Genomic DNA, 27008 nt, shown 5'->3' with positions numbered 1-27008 from the left:
AAAAAAAAAAAAAAAAAAAAAAACATCAACAGCAGGTATTCGCTGGTGGTCACCCACCCAACTACTAATCTGCCGATCTGAGGCTTGTGTATGGCAGAGCGGACGGGATGCCCAATTCTCCTCAGTCTATGGTCGTATGTACCAGTTCTTTGACTGTTCCAATCCATATACCCATTGCATGCCTTCTTACGGAAAACATATCGCGATCCGTGTCTCTGCTCAAACCCACACCCACAAGAGACTTCTTGCGTTACAGTGCAATATGCTGAAGAAACAACAGATCTGGCCGTCCATAAAGAATTGATTAAAAAACAATGAGAAGCAACAATCACTGATCGCTTTTCTCTTTCGATTACAAGGGAAATGAATCGACGCGGACATACCCTCTTCTTCGGCTTCTTCCTCACAACCCCGTCCTCGTCCTCTACTTCTTCCTCGCTCTCTTCGCCTTCTTCATTTTCGCCCCGCTTCTTCTTGTTGTTTCCACTGTCGGCAAGACCGCTCAGTAGCTTTCCAGTCTCCGTAGCGACACTGTCAACTCTGCTGGTATAGATTTTGACGCAACCATCCAAAGTACAACTGGCTTTCTGGAAATTGACACCATCACCTTCCTTTAGAAGCGACATGTCGTGGAAGTAATCGATGAGCGCAAAGTTCCACGAGTTTGTAGCGTTAATTTTGTTGTCTGTAGCCATTTTCATCCATTCCTCGAAATTGGCCAGAAGAGGCACGCGTTTCATTGGAGTGACTGCTGTTCCGCCAACCATCAAAACGGCCCCATCGAGGTCGTGCTCCTTGCTGCCAAGCCGTCGTGGGGTTTTGGGGTTCGAAGAGGGCGAGGAACTTCCTGCTCGGTCGAAATTCGCAAGTTTTCGCATTGGAGATGCTGCAGCTTTGATCTGGTTCATATGTATGTCATGCAGCGCATGGCGCGACTGCATCCTCTTGGCCTTCTCTTGTGCATCATCGTTGAGTGGTATTCTATGGATGGTGTAATTAGCGGAGTGAGAATAACAAGCCGAGCAAGTTATGACGCCTTACTTGACCGGTGACTTGAAAGGTGAAGCAGCGACAGAGCCAGATGCCACTCTGGAATTGTTGCCATTTCCACGCGGGGCGTGGGCCACTCGAGGCATCGTAAGAAGGGTGACTTATGTTGTGGAGGTGCAGGTTGTGCTGGAGTTGAGTTGGAGCAGTCATTCAATGTATACGCGCTTTGTTTACATGGCACGGGCATGGGGCGACGAGATCTTTGAGAGCCTGAGGCAAGAGGTAATATTTATCTTACCGAATTAGGCAAGGTTTATCATCTTATCTTAGTGGATACAACGGACGGGATGATCAGACCTCCGATCCGATGTACCTAAGTACCTTTACTCTACGGAACGGAGCTATGTCATATAGATAATCTGGGAAAGCTGGGAAGGAATTGCTTGGCTGGTCAGGTCAGGTCAGGTCATAACCCCAACTTCAACTTCAACTTTAACTTCATCCTCAACCTCCCACAGATATATTCAGATCATGCGCCGGCAAGAGAATGCCACAGAATTCCTCCCACACGCCCCATACGGTGCCCATCCGCCACCGAAAACCCAGATTGAGCTTTCGCGCCTTCTACATCACCGTCCTGTTCATATCTGCTTTTGCGGTATTCAGCTTCGTCGCCGACCAGAGTGCTAAATACACTCATGGCCCGCAATTCGGACTTGCCCAGCGACAGGAATTGGAGAGTCGGGATGTCACCCAACTGTTCAAGAGGGACGAGGAGGTGCGCCCGCCCCCACATGCTATTATTTCTCCTTTGCATATCACTCCTTCTAATCTTTCCATCTAGTGCCGACTCGTTCACCATGCCGAGGATAAATGCGCTTTCATCAGAGCCAATTGCCCAGACGAGGAGGCGGGGCTCCTGTCTTACCTCTCCCTCTATTACTGCGATCTCAACAAGGCGCAACCAGTTGCCTTTATAATTTTAACGCTCTGGCTGGGGCTTCTTTTTACAACCATTGGGATAGCAGCCTCCGACTTCTTCTGCATCAACCTATCTACAATTGCAAGCATTCTTGGGATGAGCGAAAGTATGGCAGGGGTTACATTTTTGGCCTTCGGAAATGGAAGTCCCGATGTTTTCTCTACATTTGCTGCTATGAGTTCGCATAGTGGAAGCCTAGCTGTTGGAGAGCTGATCGGGGCAGCTGGTTTCATAACTGCTGTTGTTGCGGGGTCAATGGCACTGGTCCGAGAGTTCAAAGTCGGGAAGAAAACGTTTGTCAGAGATGTCGGGTTCTTCATTGTAGCGGCAAGCTTCAGTATGGTCTTTCTCTCCGATGGAGTTCTACAACTGTGGGAGTGCTGCGCCATGATTGGGTTCTACGTTTTCTATGTGATAATAGTCGTCCTCTGGCATTGGTATCTAGGTCGACGCCGGGTGCGTCGCGAGAGAGAAGCAGCTGCTCGTGGCCATTATTTGTCTATGACGAATGAGGAGATAGAAGTTACAGAAGATGGGGATGATGAAGATGCACCTGCAGGACAGGGCCGCTACCACGACACGGAAGATTTCGGGGCACTGGAGCGTGGATCAAGTCCAGGTTACGGATCTCAGGCCGGAGATGATAGTGATGAAGATGGTGATGAAGGTAGGCAGCTGGCAGCCGATATGGCCAGTAGTATGCGTATTACTCGTCCTCGTGGTAATCGTAGGAACACGATTACCCCTATTCGCCCCAGCCTTGTAGGTGCTTTGGAGTTCAGGTCTGTTCTATCTTCACTTCAAAAATCCAGAGGTTCATATGCTCGACCCATTCACCTTCGCCGATATTCCGACGATCCGACTGCGCCGAATACTCAGAGTCAAAATGGCGGATCAGAGCCATACTCCGATCATGCTCCAAGCGTTGTGACCTCCCAAGCCGAAGATTCTGGTATTTCCCCTCCTCGAGCCGGTTCCTCTACGAGAACCCGAGCAGTTTCCATGAATGATGCTGTAGACGTAAAGCCAACAGACCCCTCAGCATACACTGTTGCCCAAGTACCAAATATCGGTCTTATGGCGGCCACCCCCACATTTCCTCGGCATCTAGAGATTCCAGGACCAGAATTAGTCTCAACCTCTTTTGCTGGCCCTATGCCCCCATCACCAACAATCTCACTCTCCCCTCCACCGTCGGTCAATAGATCGAGAGATGTCAGCCCAGCCCCCTCTCAAGAAAGACGAAAGCGAGATACCCTGGCTCCTCCAGAGGAAGGATATCCTGGTGCTCGGCATCTACGTGTTGACGTACGAAAAGATCGCCAGCAAAGAGGAGATCCCGCACAAGACTCTTCCACGATGAGATCTGGAGAATCGCAACGACTTAGCTTGCAGATTCCGGGGCCCTCATCCAGAGATAGTTCTCGTTCCAGAACCATTTCTCCTGTAGTGCAGTTTCCTCTGTACACAGATTCGCCTACACCACTCTCAGCCCGCAGCTCCAAAGCCCCTAGTCTCTTACTCCCGGAAGCGACGCTGACCCCTGAAACATATGGGAGTCAAGATATGGAATACCAAGAGAGACAGGAGAGACCAATCAAGTGGTGGCCTTACAGCTTTCTACCAAGCCCGTGCATATTAGGCTCTACTTTGTTTCCAACTCTTTGTACCTGGAGAGACAAGTCTATATGGGATAAATTTGTCAGTGTAGTTTCAGTGCCGAGCATTTTCCTTCTAGCAATCACACTACCAGTGGTAGAATCCGAACCTCGAGAGGACGAAGATTTGGGCTTGGTGCTCGATGAGCGCTTGACCCATACGAGGCAAAGAAGTAGTACAGGGCCGATGTTAACACCAGATAGCCCATCTCTAGAAATAGAGCCTGAGTGGATGCGTTATCGGCAGGCAACGGCCGAGTCCCAGGAGCGTCTTCCTCGATCGCCACATATATCAAGAATGAGCGGGCACGACACCGCCACGGTCGCTGTATTAGCAGAGAATAACCACCATCATTCTCATCCAACTCCTATACCCTCAAAACAAGCCTCGGTAGACCCCATGGAGATTCCAAGCGAGCGTATGCCTACGCCTGCCAAAGACTGGAACCGCTGGCTCGTGTCTGTGCAGATCTTCACGGCTCCTCTGTTTGTAGTGTCAATTGTTTGGGCTAATACATCCGAGCCCACTACCCGTCGTCTTATTAATCTCGTCATGTATTCCCTCCTTGGCTCCCTCATCGCATTTGGCGTTCTCGCCCTTACAACTACGGCGTCCAAGCCGCCAAAATATCGCGCCCTGCTCTGTTTCCTAGGCTTTGTTGTCTCCATCGCCTGGATTTCAACCATCGCAAACGAGGTAGTCGGCGTCTTGAAAGCCTTCGGTGTCATCTTAGGGATATCTGACGCAATCCTAGGCCTCACAATCTTCGCCGTTGGGAATTCTCTGGGCGATCTAGTCGCAGATATCACCGTAGCGCGTCTTGGGTATCCTGTCATGGCGCTCTCGGCATGTTTTGGAGGCCCAATGCTCAATATCTTGATCGGCATAGGTGTCAGCGGTTTATACATGACGATTAAAGAATCGAATGCCCATCACGCAAAGCACCCGAACAAGGAAATCAAATACAAACCCTATCACATCGAGGTCAGCAGGACACTGATGGTCAGTGCTATCACACTGCTTGTGACTCTCGTGGGGTTGTTGATTGCGGTGCCGATGAATAAATGGGTCATGAGTAGACGAATTGGATGGGGACTCATAATCCTTTGGAGCATCAGCACCATGATCAATCTCGGGGTGGAAATTAGTGGCGTCTGGGGAATTACAGCGTTGACGTTGTGATGACAATGCTTTTATAATACCAGGGAATTTATGCAGAAGTTCAATCTAAGAAAAATGTATAACTATTATTTTACTACATACATAGTTTTACTTCTGGGTGTAACATCACGCTCAGACAAGGAACACTTATCATGTGAGGGGTTTTTATTTTACGGGAAGATGCAAAGTATTGATGGATTTTCTTAGTCGATGTCTTTAGTTTCTAGAATCTTATATCGTCATTCTTTCAAGCGTGGGTAGGAAAAGGTTTCCAAAGGGTCCTCCACCTGCTCACCCCTTTCCGAACCACCAAACGATCAAAATCTCCACCTGTACACTCTACCAGTTCGAGAACCATTATTCGTTCGAAGGAATAAGCCTTTTTCCATCAAAGTACGTATACTGCAGTGTATCCAGATCGATGTCCTTGAAATTCCTCACCTACTCTGCGTAAGTCATACATTCCTGTTGGTCCTCTCAAAGCTATTTGGCAATAGAGCGGAAGGGAGGGAAAGAGCCTACATTAAGAGCCAGGATATCTTTCCTCGGATCCGTCTCCCCCTGCTCCGCAAGCCGAAAATCAATCAATATGCTAGAACCGCATGTCTTACAGAATTTGTGGAATCGCGTGCAAGTATTGAATGTGTAAGAGGTCAAATCCTCGTATCCTTTGCTCAAATTTGTCAACCCTTACTCTTCTCCCTCCTCTGACATCCAGTTCATAGAGCCGAGAAAGACGGTGGATGGTGGAGAAGGCGGAAAATACCTTGAGTAATCTCGAAGTCACTCCTCTTTGGATACACAAATAGATACCCATTCCGAATGCAAACCGAACAGCTGCATGCATTGACAGGATATTTGGGGAAAGGGTACTTGAGCGTGACGTTGAACTTGACTGTGCCGCAATGGCAAGCGCCAGTGTGGGAGGTATGCTCTGATTTTGGCGTTTCTTCAACGACAGTTATGTGTGCGAAATCTAGGGGTGCGGCATTGCAAAAGGAGGGGTTGAGGCTAGACGCCATTGTGAATGGAGTGAAATGGCTCGACTTGATGAGTGCTGGACATACGAACACCAAGAAAATAATGAAGACCGAGTGTCTTGGTTTTATATGGATTTATGACTAGATCTATGCTAGAGCGGTCTAGACATCAAACCGTCTTTATTTTTGCCATCAGCCAGTCAAAGTATGCACCACCCACTAGACACGGACTAATGAAGATAACGGCCATGCGAGAATTGAGCGAGGTTGGTGCGAGATTGAAGGTTAATTAGAAAGACGACTTCATCCTTCCCCCGGCTGGAAGTATAAGTACGCAATACAAATAATGATTAATAGTACTTATTTTGTGCTGACACTAGAGTAAGCAGATCAATCCAGACCAGCTGATGAGGGGATGCTGAACATGTTACATACATATTACATACACACGTACAACCAACGAATCGGCGACTTTATGGATTAAACGGAACGGCACCGACACGGACGACGCTCTGATTTGAAAGTCGTTTGATGAGTCGTTGAACGGTTGAAGGCGAGAATTTCGAGATATCAGCCCGGGTGTTTTCGTTACGATTTCTTCCGTAATAGCAAGTCAAGTATTCTAGTGCAAGCGCAAGGCTGTGATGGACAAAGGGTTTGTCGATTAGTATTGACTCACTGGTGGAGTTTTCACCATTTCTATTGCCGTCAGCTGTCAGCATAGACCTATCCGTATTCAAACGTAGGCTTTACGGGTATCTCTCTCATTTTCGTCCTATCCCATCCTATCCTGTCCTATCCTTCCCTTCCCGTTGTCATATAAGGTAAGGCACACATCCTCTCAGCCTGCCCTGAGGCATTCACCACCAAAGCACTTAAAGATCTCTTTGTTGCTTATTTCGTGGCAATTCCTAATCACCCTGTTCATACTCTCTCAATCAATCACGTTTAAACCAGATTCGCCCTTGACTACTCATCTACTCAATGTTTGTCGCAAGAACGAGGCTACCACTCTCTAAACAGACAGCGGCACAACTCTCCAAAGCTGCAGCCAGTTTCTCAAATTCCTATAGCCTGACCTCTACCCACTCTCCTCAAAACTTTTCCTCAACATCAAGAGCTAGTCTTCGAGACTATTTCCCCGAGCCGGAACATGACCACCAGATTCAGAGGACCGATTCGGCTTGGCCACATCCTCCGTATGTCCTTTCTTCGCTCCACCCATCACAGATATTCGATGCTAATATGATCCCCACAGCTACAATGCCGAACAAATGAAAACTAACATTTACTTCGCCCACCGGGAGCCAAGAGACTTTTCAGACCGCGTTGCCCTATTTATGGTTCGCATGCTACGGTGGGGAACTGATATTGCAACTGGATACAAGCATGATGTTGAGAAACCAAAGGTAGCGGGCGACAAGAATCCCGTGTCCGCCACCAAACCCTACGCCATGAGCGAGCGGAAATGGCTCATCCGAATGGTCTTCCTGGAGTCCGTAGCAGGCGTCCCGGGCATGGTGGCGGGCATGCTCCGGCACTTGCATTCTTTGCGGAGGATGAAGAGAGACAATGGCTGGATCGAGACGCTGCTAGAGGAGGCGTACAACGAACGCATGCATCTGCTTACATTTCTCAAGATGGCAGAACCGGGCTGGTTCATGAAGATCATGATCCTCGGCGCCCAGGGCGTATTCTTCAACTCCATGTTCCTCTCCTATCTCGTCTCCCCGCGTACATGTCATCGCTTCGTGGGCTACTTGGAAGAAGAAGCCGTTTTGACGTATACCCTCGCCATTTCTGACCTCGAGGCTGGAAAGTTGCCCAAATGGTCCGATCCCAAGTTTCGTGTTCCTGATTTGGCAGTCAACTATTGGCAGATGCCGGAAGGAAACAGGACTATGAAGGACTTACTGCTGTACATACGGGCTGATGAAGCAAAACACCGAGAGGTCAACCACACCCTAGGGAATCTGAAGCAGAAAGAAGACCCGAACCCATTCGTGTCCTCATATAAGGATAGTGAAAAGCCGCATCCGAGCAAGGGAATCGAGTATATAAAGGCAACAGGATGGGAGCGGAAGGATGTTCTCTAATAAAGTTTTTGGAACAAGAGGGTATGATAAGAATTGGCAGCAAGCGTTAGGGGGGATATTACGACAGAAACGACAACACGACTCTGTAAAAATAAATTTGTACGTAGCATTACTTGGGCGTCGGCGCACAGCAAGTCAAAAGAGGCACACGGCGTTCTGGTAGACGGAAAGATCTCCTATTCAGATATAATAGCGTTATAAATCGGCGTTTATAGATCTAGTCTGAGAATCAGACCACAAAGTTCTTGAATTAACAGTTGACCGCACTACCTACATATACCCCTCCCTGTCCGTGAATCAATCTAGCTCAGCTGTCCCCATATCCATTTTTTGCTTTACGACACGAGATTTCCCCGCTAGGATGCGATAACTAATCGTTTAAAGCCTATTGTGGAGTCTTTTTTTCGTACTTATGAAGAATTCATTCATATTGGCGACACAGTGGTATATAAATTCTTACCATTTGATGTCATTTTAGACTTATGTCTTGCTGTCTATCTCCTTGCCCAACGTTTGGCTGCTACCCAACCAGGCTATTTATATCAAATATTTGACAACTTGAAAGCAATCGATGACAAAAAGGCTGTTAGGCATAATTTTGGGTATCATTCTAGATTAGACTCTGCACAAACTATCTTACACAAATCCTATCTTTCATCTCCTCCATTTTCGCACTCACTACTGCTCATCCTTGAGGGCCTGCCCATGTTCCATATATACACCTCATGACGGTTTCCACTTAACGCAGAACCATCATTCACTCGAAATCCGTCCATCAAAAAATAACAGTCTCAACACCATCGGTGAGAGATCAAAACGTCGGTGAAGAAGTGAAACATAACCAAACGCCCGCTTGTATCAGATAGTCATTTCTGCATGGTAGCATGGTAGGCCCTGGTCATTTCGGTCTCGAGGCGAGCTGAAATTGTCAAAAATGTATGAAAGTTACTTCATCGCCAACGCTTCTTCTGGCTCCCCTTAGAATCTGTACTCGTCTGGCTGCTACCTCTCCGCATTGCGCTGGCAGCCCCAGCGATAGCATGGGGGGACTCTCTACCAGTCACGCTCGAATCCGTTCGACCCCGTGGCTGCGGAAGCAGACTCGTACGCCTATCTGCTGCAAGTGAGCTTGCAGGTCTTCTTGACAGCGGACTGCTGCCTAGGGTAGTAGGATCGCTGGCGTGCGGTTGCAAGTTCTGCATAGAGGCTCGTCGATTTGCAGAACTTGTAAGTGAAGACATTGATGATTGGGTGGTTAGATGCCGCGGTCGTGCTGCAGGCGAAGAGTGGGCAAGAGTTTGTTGGGCATAAGGCCCCGGGCTAGAGAGACGGTCTCGGATTGCGAGACGAGAGGCAGAAGTGCGTGAAGGTGTAATTTCTGGGACTGGTGAAGAGGTGACGTCCTGACCTAGAGGAGAGCGGAGGGGTATCTTGGAGTCTTGGGACATAGTGGAACGACCGGAATGAAGAGTGGGCGTAGTACGGGCGTGAGGACTAGGTGTAGTCAGACTGAGCGGCTTGAAATTATGACCGATGATTGTATCTTTGGTGTTGACACTCGCATTCCACCGGGGACGTCCATCTGACGGGGCGTTTTGAGTGGGTCGAGGAAGACGGTTGCTAGTGGGAGTCGCCGAGCCCTGTCTTGATGCTGGAGATGGGGATCCTCGCCCAGTTGACGATACAGAAGTTGACAGACGAGCTGTTGGACCCTTCCATGGAAGTTGATTTAAGCCCGAGGGCATACTGGAGGTTCTTCTTCCGCCAGGCTGTGGTAAGCTACTCCTATTTCCAGCAGAGCGGAGCTTGCCATTCTTTGCAGGTGTAATCGGATCGAGTTCCCCGTTAAGCCCTGTCATGACAACTGATGATGCAGGAGAGCTGCCGGGGGTATCATTCATACTCCCAACAGTAGAACGGTCGTTCGATACCATACTCGAGATTGAGTCTCTGAGCTGCTGGTTTCGCTTGTCGGCCTGAAGCTCCCCCAAAACCAGATCTAGCTCACTCATCTGTTCCTTAAGTGTATCCCACTTGCGTTGCATTTCAGATTGTAATCGCAAGATCTCACCGTTCACGGTCAATCTATCCTTCACTCCCTTCCCAATAATTGACAATATCTTTTCCACGGCTGGGCCGTAATACAACTTCTTCTCCTCATACTTGTCGATCTTCTTGCCCATAGTAGCTGGGTTGTTTAAGTGAGCACCGTCATCAACAGCCTCCTTAAGCTTCTCGAGACTCCGTTGCACAGAAACATACATCTTCTGGGCTTGCCGGCCTGCACCTCTAAAAACCAAAACCCATCGGTCCTCACCAAGTTCTCTCCGTAGAGACTCGGCATCCTTCTCGAGGTTCTTCCAATTGTCTTCCAGTCCAGCGCGTCTTGATTCGAGCTCTTCACATGCCGTAGGAAAGATATTTTCGGCCCTATAATGGAAAGAAGATAATCTCATGGGAAGAAAATCCAAAGAAGCTCTTAAAGGCTGCATTCTCGCAAACAAAGCCAAGAGGCTCGAGTCATCGTTTGACATAGTCGCGGTATTCGGTGAACTGGGGCTCGAGGGGAACGCCACCGCTACACTGAGCCGATGGTTGGCATAAAGCTTTGTTTTCGATGGAGGGGTTTCCTCGACAATGGTTTCAAGCTCATTAATATCGAGCCCATCCCCACCAGTTTCTGCCAGTAAAGATTTATGTCGCTTCTCCTCCATCTCAAACACCAATCGAGCCAGGATGTCCATTTCGTTGCCAATATCTCCTAACACAATGTTCCACAGTTCCTCCCATTCCATTGCAATTTCAACAGAATTCTTGACACCCCTCAGGGTCCTCTTTATATTCTCCCATTCATTGACAATGGTCTCAACCTGGAGCACAACCCGCTTGAGTTCTTCAGCTGGAACCGTTGATATGTCGGCACGGTTCTGTAATGATTCGATTGCTGAGACGTAGACATTTATGAGTTCTTCGAATCGGGTTATAGCATTGTCCACTTCCTCCAGCCCCTCTCTCCCACCTGCGGCAGCCCATTCTACATCATCTTCACCATCAAGTCCAGCGATAACCTCGGAAGCTTTTGCTATCCAACTTCGGATCTGTTCCGCGGCACCCATCAACGCGCTTGAGGCGGCTTTCGATGTTGGTATAGCTGACACTTTTGTCGAGAGCGATTCGGCATCTGGCAACTGCAAGGATGTTAATTGCGCAAGTTGGTTTGCGAATGAGACGCGTGAAAGGGTGTAGATAGATCCTGCACGCTGCAGACCAAAGGGATTGAAGTAAGAGGAAGCATCTTCGGTAAATTCGCCAGGTGTCGTCCCCCAAGGAGGAGTGTCTTTTGCGATAGGCGGGGGTGGAGATTCTTCGTCCGGAGGAATGCATCTATCGATATGCGCCTGTTTTGTATCGTACATTGCCTTGGTGCCATTCCCATTTGTATGATCTGGCAGTCGGTACTTCTGCGAGTCCATATCCTGCTCAACAAATGTAGTCATGGTCCTGTCGCCTGAGCTAGCAACTGAAGGTGTTCGGCGAGTTCCTCCTTCAAAAACGCGCGCGTCGCCAGCTGTGAAATCGTTGAAGCTCCCCCCCGTGGTTTGCGGTGTAAGACGACCTGCACCACTCCACGCCCTCCCGCGTCGCTCGACTATGGAAGAATTTGTGGTTGAATTCGCGCGGTGAATGTGGTCGAGCTGTCGAATCTGGTCTTCGGGAATGCGGCCAATGCGTTCTGCAGATGGCGAGATGCTTTTCGATTTGCTGGAATTGTTGCCAAAGCCCAGAGCCTTCAGACGAGCTGCCAATCCAGGCGAAGGTTTGCGTGCCTGACGAGGCTTGCGTTGGTCGCTGGGATCATGTAGTGTTGCTATTGCTGTTGACTCTGGAGAAGTAGTAGAAGAATAATTATTGATGTCCTCACGCTCATGCAAGTCGCGGGAAATATGCTGGGATGTATTTGGACTGGGACTCAAAAAGGTATGAGTATGAGCACGAGCATCGCGGAGCGTAACTTCTGACATCTCTCTGGCATCTCTCTCTCTCTCTCTGGCTCTGAGAGGTTGTTTCCGTCCTGTCCTGTCCTGTCCTGTCCTGTCACGTCCCGTCCCCTGGGCCGTTGATGATAATGAAGTGTCTGTCGATGGATGTCGGTCTCGCTCTTAATACCTAGTCTCGCAACCCTGCTGCCTGCCTTCAAACTTCAAACCGCGTCGCCAGAGCTGGCAAAGTGGCTTTTCAGGGGGGTCCGGTACCTGGCCTGTGGCTACTGGCAATGCCAGAGAACGGGTCTTTGCTTCCGAGACGAGACGAGAAAAGTTAATTGTACCGTACTGTAGGTATTGCGGGGCGCAATACCGTACGCGCTTCTTACAGTAATAAGTTAAACAATGTCGTTTGATGAAGGAGTGTAAGATATTTATTCTTCTTGTCGCATGGCAGCGAGGTCTACCTTGGAATATACGTGTACATATTCTCAACGAGGCCAATTCAATTGGACAGGACAGTGCAGAGTTGCTGTTAATCTATACTTGTGGCACAATCCAAGCCAAGTCCAGTTGCGTACAGGACCATGTCCCCTCTATTACTGTACCACTCCATGCAGGAAGGACCTATATCTGGAGTGATATATGTTTCACTTCAGGGAGAAGGATCGTGCCTGTGGGGTGGCTCCATATATATAGCAGCACTGTGCATAACTTTATTGCTGCTAGCCTGAAGATCATAGGCTTTACAGATGCAATTGTTAGATGTGCTGATTGCGAAGATACCTCGTGATATGGATACCTTAGTATTATCTTATATCTACTATTAAGCTGTTTCCGCAATGCGTCTTGGTCGGAAAAAGGGCAGTGCACACTGCTATTGACCATTCAGTCACTATTTTGAAGGCATTCACAGATCTATGTGATTGTACAATAAAGAGGAAACAAACCAATCATACGCAGATCGTAGTAGCTCCTGCTGCTGTAAAAGCAGGGGTTGCTAGTATGGACTGCCCCGCGTTGCCCCCCGTCTGTCCCCCATTGGTAGTTCATGTCATGTTTCTTTACTGTACACTCTGTTCAAGCTGGGTAAGAGAATTCTGCACAATGTAGTACTTCTGGATTGGTAACAATACACTAGAGAAGTGTGCTAGCTATGTTGTATCTAGGAGCTCAAAGGTTCTAGCGTCTCGTTGTGACTCTGTGTACGCTGTAGAGACTCTTAGGTGGCCTTTCAGGTGCCTATGTCACTCATCTCGAATTCATCACATAACTTGATGGAATGTAGAACCGTACGGGGGTTTTCTGGACTACTAGGCGAAGAAACTAAACACATGTATATTCCATGATGACGAGTGATCTACGATAGGTTTGATAGTGAAATCGTCTTCCCGAAGAAGGTATTTGAATAGAGTCTTAGAGGGCTCAAGATAATAGATTAACGAGTGTCGTGAAACAGGCCGATAATGCTCCATACAAGACGCCGCATAGAAATTGACCAGCCCAGTCTCTATCGCAATTCAAACATCGTGCACGCTAAAGCAACAACTTAATGAAATATAGTGGTCAAAGTCAGAAGAGGAGTTAGTCCGAGAATCCAGAAAGCCATCGAAATTGGAAGTATACACGTTCGCCATTTGCACTCAGCGATCTGTCTGTTCACCATCTGATAATCTCAGTTGGGAAAAACTCATGGATAAGCTCCAGGTAATAAGGCTAAAGCCAACGGTCAGTCCAAAATAATCATGTAGGTATAGAAGGCTTTACCTTCAACTCCTCAACGCTTAGGGTATCATCACTCTTGCTATATAAACCATAAGGATTGAAGGCCTTTACAGCTGTTAACATGGCATTGCCATGTTCATCCATGAATTCTTGGTATGCCCCACCAGAATGCCACGGGTAAAAGGAATGATAGCGAATCATTGCAAGAGCCTCGTCCGGTAGAGTTGACTGATCCTTAACAACATAGTAGAGGTACTCATCGTGGCCCCAGGAGAGCATCGTGCTATCCAAACCACAACCGGACTTATAGATGCCGTACTTGGTTCCGTAGATTTCATGGCCATAGTCCGGATTGCCTTTGAACGTGTCCGATAAGGTGATGCGCTTGTCAAAGGCACATCCGACTAGGAATGTGTCACCGATGACGTCCCATTGGCCTTGAGCACCGAAAAAGAAGAGAAGCTTTCCAAGGTCATGAATAAGACCTGTTAGCTGCATCCAGCGCGGTCTTCCATCGAGTCTTATAGCCTCAGCCGTCTGAAGCAGATGCTCGATCTGAGAGAGAGACGTATCCGGATCAGACTCATCGATGAAAGTGTTGAGTTTCTCCAATGCTTTCCATGCTCATCTCAGCTCGAACATTATATTTAAAGCCGTTTCGGGCTTTGAGATTATATGCCACAGTTTGCTTCTCATGTTGCTCCCTGTAGAAGGCCTAGAACTTGTCGCAGGCGTCTTCGCATTGCCTAAATTAGGCCTTGTCCTTCTCCGCATCGAACACAGATAACTCATGCATACCTCTCTCCCTTCTCATTTCCGACTTCAGAACGTTGAGGGCATCGATGTCATCAGATATAGTTTCAAGCGCTTGTCCATCTCTGCCAGTATAACGGACCGGTTCAAGTAGTGCGGATGACATTGCAAGTATTTAATGAGCACCACCAATCCACAGTTATTGTATAGTTTGCTAGGCATTCCCTCAAACGTCAGTTGTGAGGGCCAGTCAGGGGATGAAAATCTGCGTTAATTGATTTATGCAACGACCGAGATATCTTCAACTCACTTGAGCCTCTCCAGTTCTTTTATGTATGGTAAGTGTAGTTTGACAGTTGCTTATAAAATCACTAATCGCACTTGAGATACAATTGCACAGCAAATGACTAGGAAAAGAATGAAGTAAGATGATGGAATTTCCGGCCTTGAAGGAGACTAAGAGAGACTCCTATTATATGACCATACATCTGCCTTCGAGAGCAGTATGTCACAGTAAGACGAGAGAACAAGCAAACGCCGACGACGGGGACACCAGCGGAACCATATGATCAACACCACATTAGTGGCTGTCGGCGTCTGATTATTCAAGAAGCGTTGAAGCTTCTTTTTACTCCGTATCAGAATGCCACCCTTTTCCACTCTTGCCTTGCAAATCAATGGGGCTTATGCAACATGACAGGGGACGGCATTGCGGGGAAACCTCTGTCGAACTTGACGTGAGGATATGCGACGTTACTGTATCTTTTTTCTTAGCAGGGGCAGGTACCCCCCAGCAAGTTCAGCCTCCCGAACCAAGGCATAGGGTAGGTTGGGGTGACCGAAGCGCTTCGTAATTGGTGCTACGAGTTGCGAGTTGCGAGAGAGGTTGTGATCAGAGTGTTTGGGGAGGAGGAAAGTTGGAAATTTGTGGAGGTGATCTTCCCCACAAACAATTATATGTGGGGCAGTGTCATTCCCCCCTTTTTCATATGTATCATCACTTGAATACCGAAATTCGTACGTAGAGAATATTTATCAAAGAACGCCCGGCAATTTCCATAATTTTTTCCTCTACTAATAGTATTTTAGATGTTCTCCAGTGTTGTTGTGGCCTATCCGTCTCATACCTGTCGGCACACCCTCCTTTGCAAAAACATAAATATTGAAGGATCCACCGAATTGAGCCTCAGGTGATGTGACATTTTCGGCACCTCTTATACTTGTTGCCAATATATCCAACAGTCTCATTTGCATGTGCATGGACGGCTGAAGTAGGGTTCATTATGGCTTCTAGTACAGGATCTAGAAAACTTCTTGGTATATTTTGCGCTGGGCTATTGTAGATTCACAGCTCTAAAGTGGATGAAAGTCTCTACTTCTTGAGAGATGGCTCCCTGTATTCGAGTTCAGGATGGAAGCCGGTCTCTCTTACGGAAGGCGACGACTTTTCAACCGAGCAGATTGATATAAGAGGTCGTTGCTGGATTACTATCGCGGTCAAAGTTTCCCTGTGTCCACAACCACTTTCAATACCAGCTTCCCTTCATCATCTTTGACTCTTCCGGCCATAGCGAAAGCTTCAGGAATGGCACCAAAGCCCTCGAATCGCTGTGTAATCAGTTTCGAGAGGTCCGGAAGCAAAGGATTGCCACTTGAAACCAGCTCGATGGCTTCTGCATAGGTGTTTGCGTATCTGAAAACGCCTACCAAATCCACTTCTCGAAGTGCTGCTGCTGAAATTGGTAGAGTTTGGATAGGACTACCCATCCCAATAAGCATTATTCGTCCTCCGGGTCGTGTCGACTAAATTTATCAGTGCGAGGGCTTCAATACGCGTGCTTGAACACTTACATAGATAGCAGCTTGCATGCATGATTCGACGCCAGTGCATTCAAAAACTGCATCCACCTCTCCTATACCCGATGCTCCCTTGACAAGCTCAGCAACCTCCTTCGCAAAGGCCAACTTCTCATCGATAGTCTGGGGTCTCTTCATTGGAACAACAATTTTCGCATCTGCAAATTTATTCTCGACGGCAAAATCCACTCTGTCGCTTTGGATATCTGCAATAATGACTTGCTTGGCACCTGAAACTTTGCTCATCGCTGCGCAAAGAAGACCAACAGCACCGGCACCAAAAATCAGGACTGTGCTTTTAGGTTTCAGAGCTGCACGCCTAGATCCATGCATCGCGACTCCAAGTGGTTCTAGGATTGCTCCCAATTCCAAAGACACGTTCGAAGGTAACCTGCAAAGTTAGTATTGACAGAAGGCAACCAGACGCACACTTACTTGTAGCAAAACGATGCTGGATGATTTATCCTCTCTTGTAACGTGCCTTGAAAATGTGGGTAGGCCTTTGCAGAACTTCTGAATTTCATTTCTTTGCATATATTGTACCTGCCTCCGTTGCAGAGCTCACACTTGCCGCATGGTAAGCCAACTTCAAGAGCAACTCTATCTCCGATTTTAAGGCCATTCACTGCCGAGCCAACTTCAGTCACCACACCAGAAGATTCATGACCTAGCGTCAAAGGCTCTCGGACTATTATATCTCCATTGCGATAGTGATTGAAGTAATGGAGGTCTGAGCCGCAAAGACCAGTAGCTTGGACCGCAACTTGAACCTCTGATGGAGCTGGTAGGCCCAGAGACCGGTGTTCCTGTAATATGTAAGTATATTCTTCATGGAGTTTAAGTATGGAACAAACTATTTTCAATTCCTTAACCCCGTGCAATACTGAAGCTCTCACTCTTCCATCATCCTTGCTTTCACCTCCACTGGCTTTGTTGTGCTCAGATGCCATGATTTGAGGAATTAGTTGAAAAGCCTGATGTTGGAAAGAGGGCCAAAAGAGCTGCTCCTATGGTGTCTTTTGCTGTACGATACTCAGGTATTTGAGTAACAACAAGTCGGCGAGTGACGGGGACGGGATAGGTTTCCAAGGGAACTTCCCCGCATGACACCACTCCACACCTAGGGCAATCCCGAAGTATATTGTCCACCTCAACCGCATTTGAGTTTAACTGCGATTACTACAAACTATTCTTGATGAGTTGTACGAGTTATATTCCAGCTTTCCGAAAATCACTTTCTCTTCGGATTATAGTAAATGTACCCTTATAGTATTACTCCGTTGTATGTACCAGATGCGTCCCGGTCGCGTCCAGGTATTATTACTATTCGTACTGGTGGGGTGGCTCTAATAACCCCTACCCCTACTCCATAAGCTCATTAGCGAGAGTCCGAAATAACCCCTTTCCGTCTCCATCCCTTCTATTCCTGCCGAGGTACAACCAAGCATATACGGTGGTCATGACCACATTTTAATCAAACTGGTATTAGAATAACAAATGCTCTATGTTTCAACTGTAAAGTGATTCAGTAGTAAAAGGTGTACTGTAGAAATATTATGTTGGAGAAGATCAAGCCGCAAATACCTGCAGACCCGCGTTATTAAAAACCCTGAAAATACATATTAAATCTGCTATATACGAGTAGAATTTATGGAAGGTAAAGATTGCCTTTTCATCAGACACATCGAACAATGATAGCACTTACTATAATTCAATCTAATATATCGATGTTATAGCGCTAAATCAGGGGTAAAGTTGGGGGCTTTTTGATGGGTACAAGGTGAAAGAAAAGCGCAGTCTTGTTATTTCAGGTAGCTCACAACAGGGGAAGGTTTTACCTGTTAGAAGTTTAGGAATTAGGACAGGAGTTCTAAATGGGAGTTTCTCGAGCATTGACCAAGTGTCACTGTCTTCGATCACTTCCCGGACGATGATGCCCGGTAAGCAGGAAACTTGAAGAGCACAGCTTTTGTGTGCAACACATTTGGTCGTTTAGACTCAGATGAAGTCGGTCATATGTTTCTTGAACTTAGTACTATGTCAAACTGAATGAGGTCGTGTACCCTAGAACATAGAGACATCAGATGGTCTTATATTGTGCAGACCTACATAGGACGAGACTATTCGCCCCTTTTTTCCATTGCACTCAATAACCTTTCAATGCAGTCTCTGTCCATACCCATAATTGCTTTGCAAAGTCTTCGCTTTTCGCTACCGCGTCCAGCTTGTGGTTGCAGAGTACTCCCATCGGTCGATAGAAACCTCCATTAACCACCTCAGTTTTGTGCATCCCCACGGCCATATACTGAAAATCAGAAAGGTTAGTATCTCATCCAAAGGTGCTCTCATGCGTATGGTAAATCAACAGTCATTTAGAAGACTTGAGTCTTACAAGAGAGTTAAGTGATCCTTGCTCTTCGGTCACGACATCAAGATAATTTACTTTATTGAGCGTATATACCAGTGCCCTACCTGTGTGGAGGTTTCAAAGTCAGTATTACTTCTTTGAAGATATATTTAGTGGCAGGGCCTCGACTCGGAGAGAAAGACCACTCACTAAGTAAGGGTGCGTTCTGAAGAAGTCCCGTGTTTATTACTCCCGGACTGTCTAGGGAATCAGTATAGGATTCCCCGCAGTTTCCTAAGCATATAGAGGGTTTGAACTGTACGGGCAAGATTTGACTTACTGGATTGAGACTGATGTTATACTAGGAAATCGCCTGGCAAGTTCTGCTGCGTAAACAACATTGGCAAGTTTACTTTGCCTGAAATTTTTAGGTCAGTGATCCACACCAAAAAGATGACAAAAAGACAAGAGGTAGCGGTAAAAATTTTTCGGAAACATCGATATTCGAATAGGAAAGGTGCATATTGACTGAACATCAGGCGAGCTTGCTTACCCATATCGAATGCTAGGTCCAAGAAATCTGTCCTGAACCGTCTTCAATCCGGAGAATTGCACGCCACCTTTTGGATGAGTCGCCCAGCCATCAGATGACAAGCAAACGATTCGAACATCGGCCTCTGGAATTTTGGTTGTTTCAAGCATGATAGGAAGCAGTTGTTGAATGAGCATAGCGTGTCCAAGATGGTTGGTGGCAAATTGTATTTCATATCCATCTGTGCTAAGAGCAGGTGGTGCGGCCATGATTCCAGCATTGCAAATTAGTATATCAAGGCGTTTATGGGCAAATTTCTCAGATGCGGCCTTGACCGAGGACAGAGAACAGAGGTCCATTTCGAGGAAGGTAAGGGAGACGGAAGGATTAGTTTCTCGAATATGTGCGATGAGCAATTCGCCAGCTTTCTTGTTCCGGCCGCTGAAGTAGATATGTTCTGGTTCGTGTTTTGCAAGTGCTCGAATGGTGACACTCCCTAGACCGGCAGTACCTTGACATCTGATTAGTCTTATACGTAGAAGAAATATCTGGAAAGCAAACCTCCTGTTACGAAGATAACTTTGCCCTCCAACGAAGGAATGTCCTTCTCGGGCTTAAAGTCGACGAGCCCACCCATTTTGTTCTTGGGAACTGGACTGCGGGAGGATTTCAAAATTTCGAAGGCTACCTAGGTATATTGGGGGTAAAAGGATGAAGGAATAAATTATTTACAGGAGGAAATATATGTGAGGGCCAAGATGAATGGGCAAGTTAGGGAACCGCAAGCTAAAAATCATTCAGATCTGAAGGAAGAAGATGGGCAGCTGCAGGCGGTCAAGCCAAAATCCTACCTACCTCTTATACTCATAACAAGCGGGACTAGGTAGGCAGCCGAGCTTCATACACACTGACAGATACCCAGGTGGCTACCAATGCTTCTGTAGTCGTAAAGTCTACATTGTAGCAATTGGTAGCAATATCTACAGTACTAAGTGCTCAAAATGGACGTTGGGTTGGATCGCAAAATGCCAGAGGCCCCGGCCGTCCGCCCCACCGTTGAGGGGCGGGGCTCTAGCGCATAAGCAACCTGCATTAGCGGGAGCTGGGACCCTTGACCGGCGCATCAATTATACCTCCTGCTCCTGGTATCTGCTTCATCCACATACGGTACAGTACACTACAAATTGGTCTTTGGTACAATTGGGTGGCTTTGCGGAAGCGGTCAAACACGTTCTGCTAGGACCATAAGCATAAGCAAAATGCATATGTATATATATCGCCGCCACTTGGGACCTTGACTCCACCCCACTTCTTCTCAATCAACATCCAGTGGTGTGTATTCTTTGGATACCATCAGGTCAAAAGTTCGACGAATTGAGACGCGATCATGGCTGGAAACAGATTAGAGGTTCAGCTCGTTCTTGCTCCCAAACATCAGCTGATTGAGGTAAGGATCCATCACCTTATTTTAGGCATGATACATTATACTGAGGCTTCACAGGCCATAGACAGAGAAGATGATTGGACTGGCTTGACAGACCCGGCTGCGAGAAGGAAGAAACAGAACCGCTTGCATCAGAGGGCATGGCGTGAGTGAATTCAATTGCTCGACACATGTGCCACCACTTGCTGGCAGGAACCCCCTACGGCTACCCTGCAAGAAGAAAAGAAGGACTTCCCTCCATAGCCTATGTCCGAGATCATGGACTACAGCCCCCGATTACAGCACTTATGGGATTTACCCCATTGGGTGTCTTTACAAGCTCTGCTGTTGGATTATCTTCATTCATGAGATTTATCTTCTAACCTCATAGATCGCCCTGTCCTTTATTTAGCCGTTACTGTCATTGCTATTTTCTTTCCACTTGATGCTGCAAAGCATGCTTTGATGTCTTCGAACAAAATCACATATTTGTTAGATCCAATTCAAGTACTGACTCACCTCCAGGACGGCGAAAGGCTCTTCAAACCGCAACACCAATACTTCCCAATCATGCATGGCTCCTCGACCACCAAAAAGCTCCCAATAGAGATGCCGAGCGCTCAGAGGAATTTGCATTTTATCAAGAGCCTCAGCTCAATTCAAATGTCGGTCCGGATTGCGAAACTGATTTCAGTTACAATACATCCTTAACAGTTCGATTTCTCGACTCCGCACCTTTCGAGTTTTCACAGAATGCTGAGTCCAACTTCCACCTTGTTGATTACAATATTTCAAACCAAACTCTATCGACCGCTTCTAAACTCATTCCACCACTTCTCCCATACCTCAATCTGAAGTCGTTCACTTGGGATTTCGATGCCAGGAGCAGGCGTTTCACCTTCCCTCTCCCTGCAGACCAACGCCTCATAACGCTTTCACAATATAATGTCTTGCGAGCGAGCCTGACGAATATGAAGATCATGTCACTCCTACATACAATGCCAGCGGAATGTGGCGCAGCGTTCGGTATTGCCACTCTTCCAGCTCCCGATAATATTCCTGTCTCTCTACAACCCACACCACTTCAGCAAGCAGTTCCACACGAGTCCTGGATCGACTGCCTACCTATTGGTGCAATGCGAGATAATTTGATCCTTAATTTTGGAAAATATGATCAAGATGAGTTATGTTGTGACTTGATAGGTGGCTTATATGAAGGCTTTGATGATATTCAGTTGAAAGGTATGTTGGTATGGAGCGATCCTTGGTTGTCAGATGGATGGGAAGTGACCGAGGGTTTTGCAAAGAAATGGTCGTTCCTGCTGAAGGGCTGTAGTGAGTTGATCGAGTCGACGAACAGGTATCGGGCGTCGAGATATGAAGAGAGGTTGATTGTTGAAGTGTAAAGGGGTGTCATTGATAACCGAGAATGTGACACTGTACTGTCTAGGAAGAGAATGAGATGAGTGAAAGCCAACGCAGGTTTAGAGGAGAGGCCCCTATTTGTATGAACATATCCCGTTGTTATATAAGAATCCCTTTGCCGAAGATATGTCTAGTTCAAGTTGATTTCTACAAGTAATCATGCTGTCTAAAGGTCCTTCACTACGTCGATGTAATTGACGAGCAGGAACAATTACCATAGAGCTATAGAACATCCCTTTATTACTCGGCCCACCCCTTGGTTTCTGACTGCGTCGTGTGGTGTGGTATCGGGCTTTGACGGGCATTGCCGTACCCCGCCCCCGCCAAAAGAATCTACACATGCCACCTCAACCTGGAGTACTAATAATAACCTTGGTCTCTTTTGAATGGGTTGGCAGAAACTCAGTGTCCAACTTGTAGCAACAGGATCTAATATATCTAGGATCAACACAGGGAAATAATGGCTGCTACTTCCGCACTTGCAATGTTCTCCCTTGAGGGACAAACCGCTGTGGTGACAGGTGGGACAAGAGGAATTGGTCAAGCTGCTGCACTCGCGTTAGCTGAAGCCGGGGCCAATATTATTCTGATACAGGTGTAGTACTTTGGATGTCGAAAACAAAAGTAAAAAGCTGCTAATAACTTAATATATAGCGCGACAATTCTCAAATAGAAACCCGGAAGGCAATTGAAGCCACGGGAAGAAGAGCAACCATATTCACTGCAGACCTGTCGTCCCAAGAAGAAGTAGCTGCCCTGACGCCTCAAATCTTGAAAGACGGACACAAGATCAATATATTGGTCAACTGTGCTGGAATTCAGCGTCGACATCCCAGCGAAAAGTTCCCGGACAGTGATTGGAATGAGGTATGAAACCAAAGCCCTTCCGCCTATGGATGACTGACAATTTGCCAACTAGGTCATCCAAGTGAACTTGAATACGGTTTTCACCTTATGCCGCGATATCGGTGCCCATATGCTCACTCTCGAGCCGTCACCAACTACCGGTCGCCGTGGTAGTATCATCAACTTCGCCAGTCTTCTCTCCTTCCAAGGCGGGCTGACGGTTCCCGCGTATGCAGCTTCCAAAGGTGCCGTAGCACAGCTTACAAAAGCGTTATCGAATGAGTGGACATCGGAAGGCATAACCGTAAATGCAATTGCACCGGGTTACATTGCAACAGAGATGAATACGGCCTTGTTAGCGGATGAAGCGAGATTGAAAAGCATAAGTGAGAGAATACCAGCTGGTAGATGGGGAGTCCCCGAGGATTTCAAAGGGAGCGTGGTGTATCTAGCGAGTAAAGCAAGTTCGTATGTCTCGGGGCATGTGCTTGTCATTGATGGAGGATGGATGGGGAGGTAACATGGAAAGTCTATGCTTTCTTGGACTGGAGCCTAAGAATATTGAAAGATGGCTTAAAATCTGTTCTGTTGAAGTGCGTCTTGAAGTACCAGTAATCATCCGCACCAGGCTTTCTCTCTATGCAAATCGAAATTCTTCCCCAACCCCTAAGACAGATTTCATTTGAGGTGATGACATCCAGATGGTCGACAGGTAGAGACAGTGCTGGAAGAACCCAACGGCACCAATCCGGGAGACCTACAAGTACTGTACCCACCTAGGTTTGAGACAGGTCACATGATTTAGAGTATCGTGAAAACCCATGTCTGCAATAGATGTTCTCAGGAATAAGATTAGGAACAAGACACAACCTACTTAGAGTAAGACGGCTCTACGATGTGAATCCTGATATGTCAAGGTAAGGCATATTCAAGAGATACATTGCACGTGCTTACTTGGGTGATATGTTCAGGGGCCTCGGACTTCAACGCGCTTGTCCTGCAGGAGATATAAAAAGGGGCACTTATTATCCTCGACTTTGAGTATAAACCGGTGCCGCTTTTTCTGTCCACCGGGAGGACCTTTATATGCAATAAGCTTCTCTACTTTAATCGAGATTGCGTTAGGTACCGTACCGTACCTTGCCCTACACTATCGATAATGTCAATACCAGTTTGATTAGATAGATCACCCCAGGCGTTTGAGAAGAACGCGCTTTGGTTGCCCCGGGAGCATGAAATGAGAAAGGGCTTGGAATGAACTATGGATTCTGCAAAGAAAACACTTCACTTGACTTCACTTGACTTCACTTGCTCAAACATCTTTACAAACTGTCCACCCAGGGTTCCAATCATTAATCATTATAATACATGTTCGCACACAAACTATCCGCAGTCTTTCAAACGAAACGCGCACCCCTGTTTGGACCCCATCACATCTACAAGTACCATCCCAATCCAATCTCAACCCCATCCCCTACCCTACCACGGACATCCCGAGAATCGCAACCTTCCGGAACAACACGCACTCCTTCTACAATCGTCTCTTCTTAAGACCCACGAAGCTGCTGCAGGTCAGCGCTGATGACATTCCCTCGCATCTGTCCCAGTTGACCATTTATCTCCTACAAGGACCGGGAGCAGGACGACATACAATCTTCAGCAAAGCATAATCGTTCGGAAGCACCTACAATTCACAGCCATGGCGAGCACACAAGAACTCCGAGAACAGCCCTCCTTCCGCCGAGATTCCCCCTCGCCGTCTCCCTCACCAACACCAGCCATCGGAGCCTGTCCCGAGCTTTCTCGCTCCGTGTCGACCGCCTCCACAGGTTCAATATTCTCAGGGGCGGATAATAGCAGTAGCAGTATGGGACGTGAATCGATGGCCAGCTCTACCGGCAGCTCGACATCACGGTCTTCATCTGCAAGTTACACAAAGCGGCAATCAATCGGGGGTCTGGATACGTTATCACGTCGAGGTTATGTCCGGCCTCAAGGCACAAACTTCGCCGCTTCTGCACAGTCAAGGGAAAGCGTACTCAGCCTAGGAAGCATTGCACATCTCCAGTACTACTTTGCGCGAACAGGCCTACTCGATGGGAAGGGTGGACGGTTAATGAAGAAAAAAGATAAGGATGACCGTGGCACACTGGATCTGTCGGCTCTGGATACATCGTTTCTGTCACCAAGGGTAGTAGGGTCAGATGTGGATTCATCTTACGCATCTATGGGCAGTAGTCCTGAGCTTCTCGCCCAGGGACATGGAGGCATGATGGTGGAAAGCCCAACACAAGATGACGATGAATACTTCAGCGGTGAAGACGAGAATCATCCGCATATGCTCCCCCCAACCGTCAGCACCTACAATCACCGCGAGAAACCTATTGCCCACCCGCCTACACTCAGAGAACTTAAGGATGACCTTCGAAAGGCACTAGGGGATGCTGCCAAAGTTCTCGAGGATGACAAAAAGAAGCAAGCATCACCACCAGCTTCTCCACAGACAGAAGCATCTGGGGAGACAAAAATGACCCAAGGAAACAACCACGGGTGGCATGAGATCCAGGGAATGCATATCCTCGATATTATGACTCTCGCCATTCGCGCCGCGAAGATGTATTACACTGCCCACAATCAACCAGCACGGCTGTCATCTATAAAATCAGAGCGAAAAATCCGGTCAGAACTTCTCTCTGTTATGGAAGTTTTAAAGCGGATGGCTACCAGGAATTTTGCATTTGGAATGCGGAAGGAAGAACGACAAACCATGGAGGACTGGGTTGTAGACGTCTACGAACTGCTGAAGCAGGAAGAAGCTATGGAGGAGAGCGAGAAGAAACAACGAGCTAGCTGGACCTGGCTGGAGGATAATTGGGATGCCGGGGATGTAAAACGGGAATATGCATTTATGAAGTCGATGGATCCCGATTCAGACTCTCTCCCGGAGTATACACCAGTGGATGAGGTTCAGATGGATGAGGAGTTGCCTACGAAATTCCTGGGCGATTTGAGGACAGGCTTAAGATTAGTCAAATTGCATAACGCGCTGGTGAGGACGAGCAAGCGACCTTTTGGGGCGATTGAAAAGTGGCATACGGATTTTGGAAAACCCTATCGAAGTGCAGAGAATTTGCGATATTGGCTCAAAGCTGCGGAATTGAGATGGGAAGTGGTATTAAAAGTGGACGTCATGGGCGTCGTCAATGGATCCGACCGGAAGGCTTGGAAAGACTTCGAAGCTGCGATCTGGAAGTGGTGTGGAAAGGTTAGGGAGGAAATCACCGCGGAGTTGAGGGATTGAGGCGAGATTGATGATGCTTCTACGATGATTACGACGTTTATGTACCCACAGTTCCCAGAGGTGGAGGTGAAGAGTGGAAGAGCTCTTTATGTCTGCATTGCGTTGCTGTAAATAATTGCGACGAACGCATTATATTGCATTGCAAGGTAAGGATGGGAGGGTTCACTTGCTTCGTTCGTATTATACCCATACTTATTTATTTACCAAAATCGTTGATTTTCTCCCTTTACATTTGGACTTGAAGCACTTTTTTCGTGTTGGTGTTGATGTTGTTGCTGGTTCTGTTCGACGGGACCCAAACTACCGGTAGACCCCCTTTCGATAAAAGTTTCAATGACACAATAACAGTCCAGTAGTCCACTTTTCGAACTATATTTTGGAACCAAACTATTCGCACATGAACTTTTCAATGGCCTTTACACACCAGTACCATTATGTCCAGACTTTTGCGCCACCCCTCAAGGTGTCGTGCATTACTGTTCCACCACCATTACCTCTAAACAGCCATCATGCAACTCATCCACGATAGCTAGCAAGTCACATCTTACTCAACGGTTCTTTGTTATACAACAGCTACATATCCAACATTTTGGAAAATCAATGCACTGCCTGATTTTGCCTCAACCATTCCAGATAATTCGCAAATCCTCTAGCAGACATCATTACGCCCGTCTCCCTTGATTAAGCTAAAGGTCAACACGAAAATGGAGCATATGAATAATCTCACGCACACCACGACTACCTACCCTCCCGTCAAATCCTACATAACATCATACATCCACCCTCTCGACTTCTCCTGCAAATCCGAACGAGCACTCCTGTACACCATCCTCACCATAAGCGTTCTGTTCATCGCCGCATCCGTCATTTTCCACGGCTATCTATTCTTTGTCAAGAAAATGGTGGATTGGCTCTTGGATCCCAAGGGTGAAGACAGATGGTTGCTAG

The 27008-nt window shown here is 47.3% G+C and overlaps 11 protein-coding genes across 11 annotated transcripts; 5 read left to right on the top strand and 6 right to left on the bottom strand.

Moving 5' to 3' along the window:
- Positions 1-383: 383 nt before the first annotated feature.
- Positions 384-1136, bottom strand: cnd2 (Condensin complex subunit; the record flags this gene model as incomplete). The annotated part of the gene is made up of 2 exons (XM_031153502.1): positions 384-981; positions 1042-1136. Coding segments are annotated over 2 exons (693 nt in total), but the record flags the coding sequence as incomplete, so codon positions are not given.
- Positions 1137-1537: 401 nt separating this feature from the next.
- LHYA1_G008581 (putative cation exchanger) lies at positions 1538-4813 on the top strand (the record flags this gene model as incomplete). The annotated part of the gene is made up of 2 exons (XM_031153501.1): positions 1538-1768; positions 1835-4813. 2 exons carry the CDS (start codon positions 1538-1540, stop codon positions 4811-4813), a joined length of 3210 nt encoding a protein of 1069 aa, XP_031001281.1.
- Positions 4814-5149: 336 nt separating this feature from the next.
- On the bottom strand, positions 5150-5814 carry Cenpv_1 (Centromere protein V; the record flags this gene model as incomplete). Its single annotated transcript, XM_031153500.1, has 3 exons — positions 5150-5233; positions 5315-5460; positions 5559-5814. 3 exons carry the CDS (start codon positions 5812-5814, stop codon positions 5150-5152), a joined length of 486 nt encoding a protein of 161 aa, XP_031001282.1.
- Positions 5815-6756: 942 nt separating this feature from the next.
- Positions 6757-7868, top strand: aox (Alternative oxidase, mitochondrial; the record flags this gene model as incomplete). The annotated part of the gene is made up of 2 exons (XM_031153499.1): positions 6757-6971; positions 7031-7868. 2 exons carry the CDS (start codon positions 6757-6759, stop codon positions 7866-7868), a joined length of 1053 nt encoding a protein of 350 aa, XP_031001280.1.
- An 866-nt stretch (positions 7869-8734) lies between these two features.
- On the bottom strand, positions 8735-11890 carry LHYA1_G008578 (uncharacterized protein; the record flags this gene model as incomplete). The annotated part of the gene is made up of 2 exons (XM_031153498.1): positions 8735-8787; positions 8830-11890. The coding sequence occupies 2 exons, from the start codon at positions 11888-11890 to the stop codon at positions 8735-8737; spliced, it is 3114 nt and encodes a 1037-aa protein (XP_031001279.1).
- A 1620-nt stretch (positions 11891-13510) lies between these two features.
- MIOX1 (Inositol oxygenase) lies at positions 13511-14495 on the bottom strand (the record flags this gene model as incomplete). The annotated part of the gene is made up of 3 exons (XM_031153497.1): positions 13511-13567; positions 13619-14190; positions 14375-14495. 3 exons carry the CDS (start codon positions 14493-14495, stop codon positions 13511-13513), a joined length of 750 nt encoding a protein of 249 aa, XP_031001278.1.
- Positions 14496-15826: 1331 nt separating this feature from the next.
- SDH (Sorbitol dehydrogenase) lies at positions 15827-17136 on the bottom strand (the record flags this gene model as incomplete). Its single annotated transcript, XM_031153496.1, has 4 exons — positions 15827-16132; positions 16181-16577; positions 16622-16992; positions 17041-17136. The coding sequence occupies 4 exons, from the start codon at positions 17134-17136 to the stop codon at positions 15827-15829; spliced, it is 1170 nt and encodes a 389-aa protein (XP_031001277.1).
- Positions 17137-18332: 1196 nt separating this feature from the next.
- Positions 18333-19702, bottom strand: LHYA1_G008575 (putative oxidoreductase; the record flags this gene model as incomplete). The annotated part of the gene is made up of 6 exons (XM_031153495.1): positions 18333-18491; positions 18579-18658; positions 18744-18790; positions 18874-18951; positions 19087-19576; positions 19627-19702. The coding sequence occupies 6 exons, from the start codon at positions 19700-19702 to the stop codon at positions 18333-18335; spliced, it is 930 nt and encodes a 309-aa protein (XP_031001276.1).
- Positions 19703-20452: 750 nt separating this feature from the next.
- LHYA1_G008574 (uncharacterized protein) lies at positions 20453-21894 on the top strand (the record flags this gene model as incomplete). The annotated part of the gene is made up of 3 exons (XM_031153494.1): positions 20453-20512; positions 20567-20654; positions 21014-21894. The coding sequence occupies 3 exons, from the start codon at positions 20453-20455 to the stop codon at positions 21892-21894; spliced, it is 1029 nt and encodes a 342-aa protein (XP_031001275.1).
- A 479-nt stretch (positions 21895-22373) lies between these two features.
- On the top strand, positions 22374-23279 carry kduD (2-dehydro-3-deoxy-D-gluconate 5-dehydrogenase; the record flags this gene model as incomplete). The annotated part of the gene is made up of 3 exons (XM_031153493.1): positions 22374-22508; positions 22568-22780; positions 22833-23279. 3 exons carry the CDS (start codon positions 22374-22376, stop codon positions 23277-23279), a joined length of 795 nt encoding a protein of 264 aa, XP_031001274.1.
- A 1179-nt stretch (positions 23280-24458) lies between these two features.
- On the top strand, positions 24459-26060 carry LHYA1_G008572 (uncharacterized protein; the record flags this gene model as incomplete). Its single annotated transcript, XM_031153492.1, has 1 exon — positions 24459-26060. One exon carries the CDS (start codon positions 24459-24461, stop codon positions 26058-26060), a length of 1602 nt encoding a protein of 533 aa, XP_031001273.1.
- Between the last annotated feature and the right edge of the window lie 948 nt (positions 26061-27008).

Source organism: Lachnellula hyalina, assembly GCF_007821495.1.
Source record: "Lachnellula hyalina strain CBS 185.66 chromosome Unknown contig00262, whole genome shotgun sequence".
NCBI lineage: Eukaryota > Fungi > Ascomycota > Leotiomycetes > Helotiales > Lachnaceae > Lachnellula > Lachnellula hyalina.
Note: the sequence above shows the minus strand (reverse complement) of the source record. Positions and strands in the feature narration are given on the sequence as shown.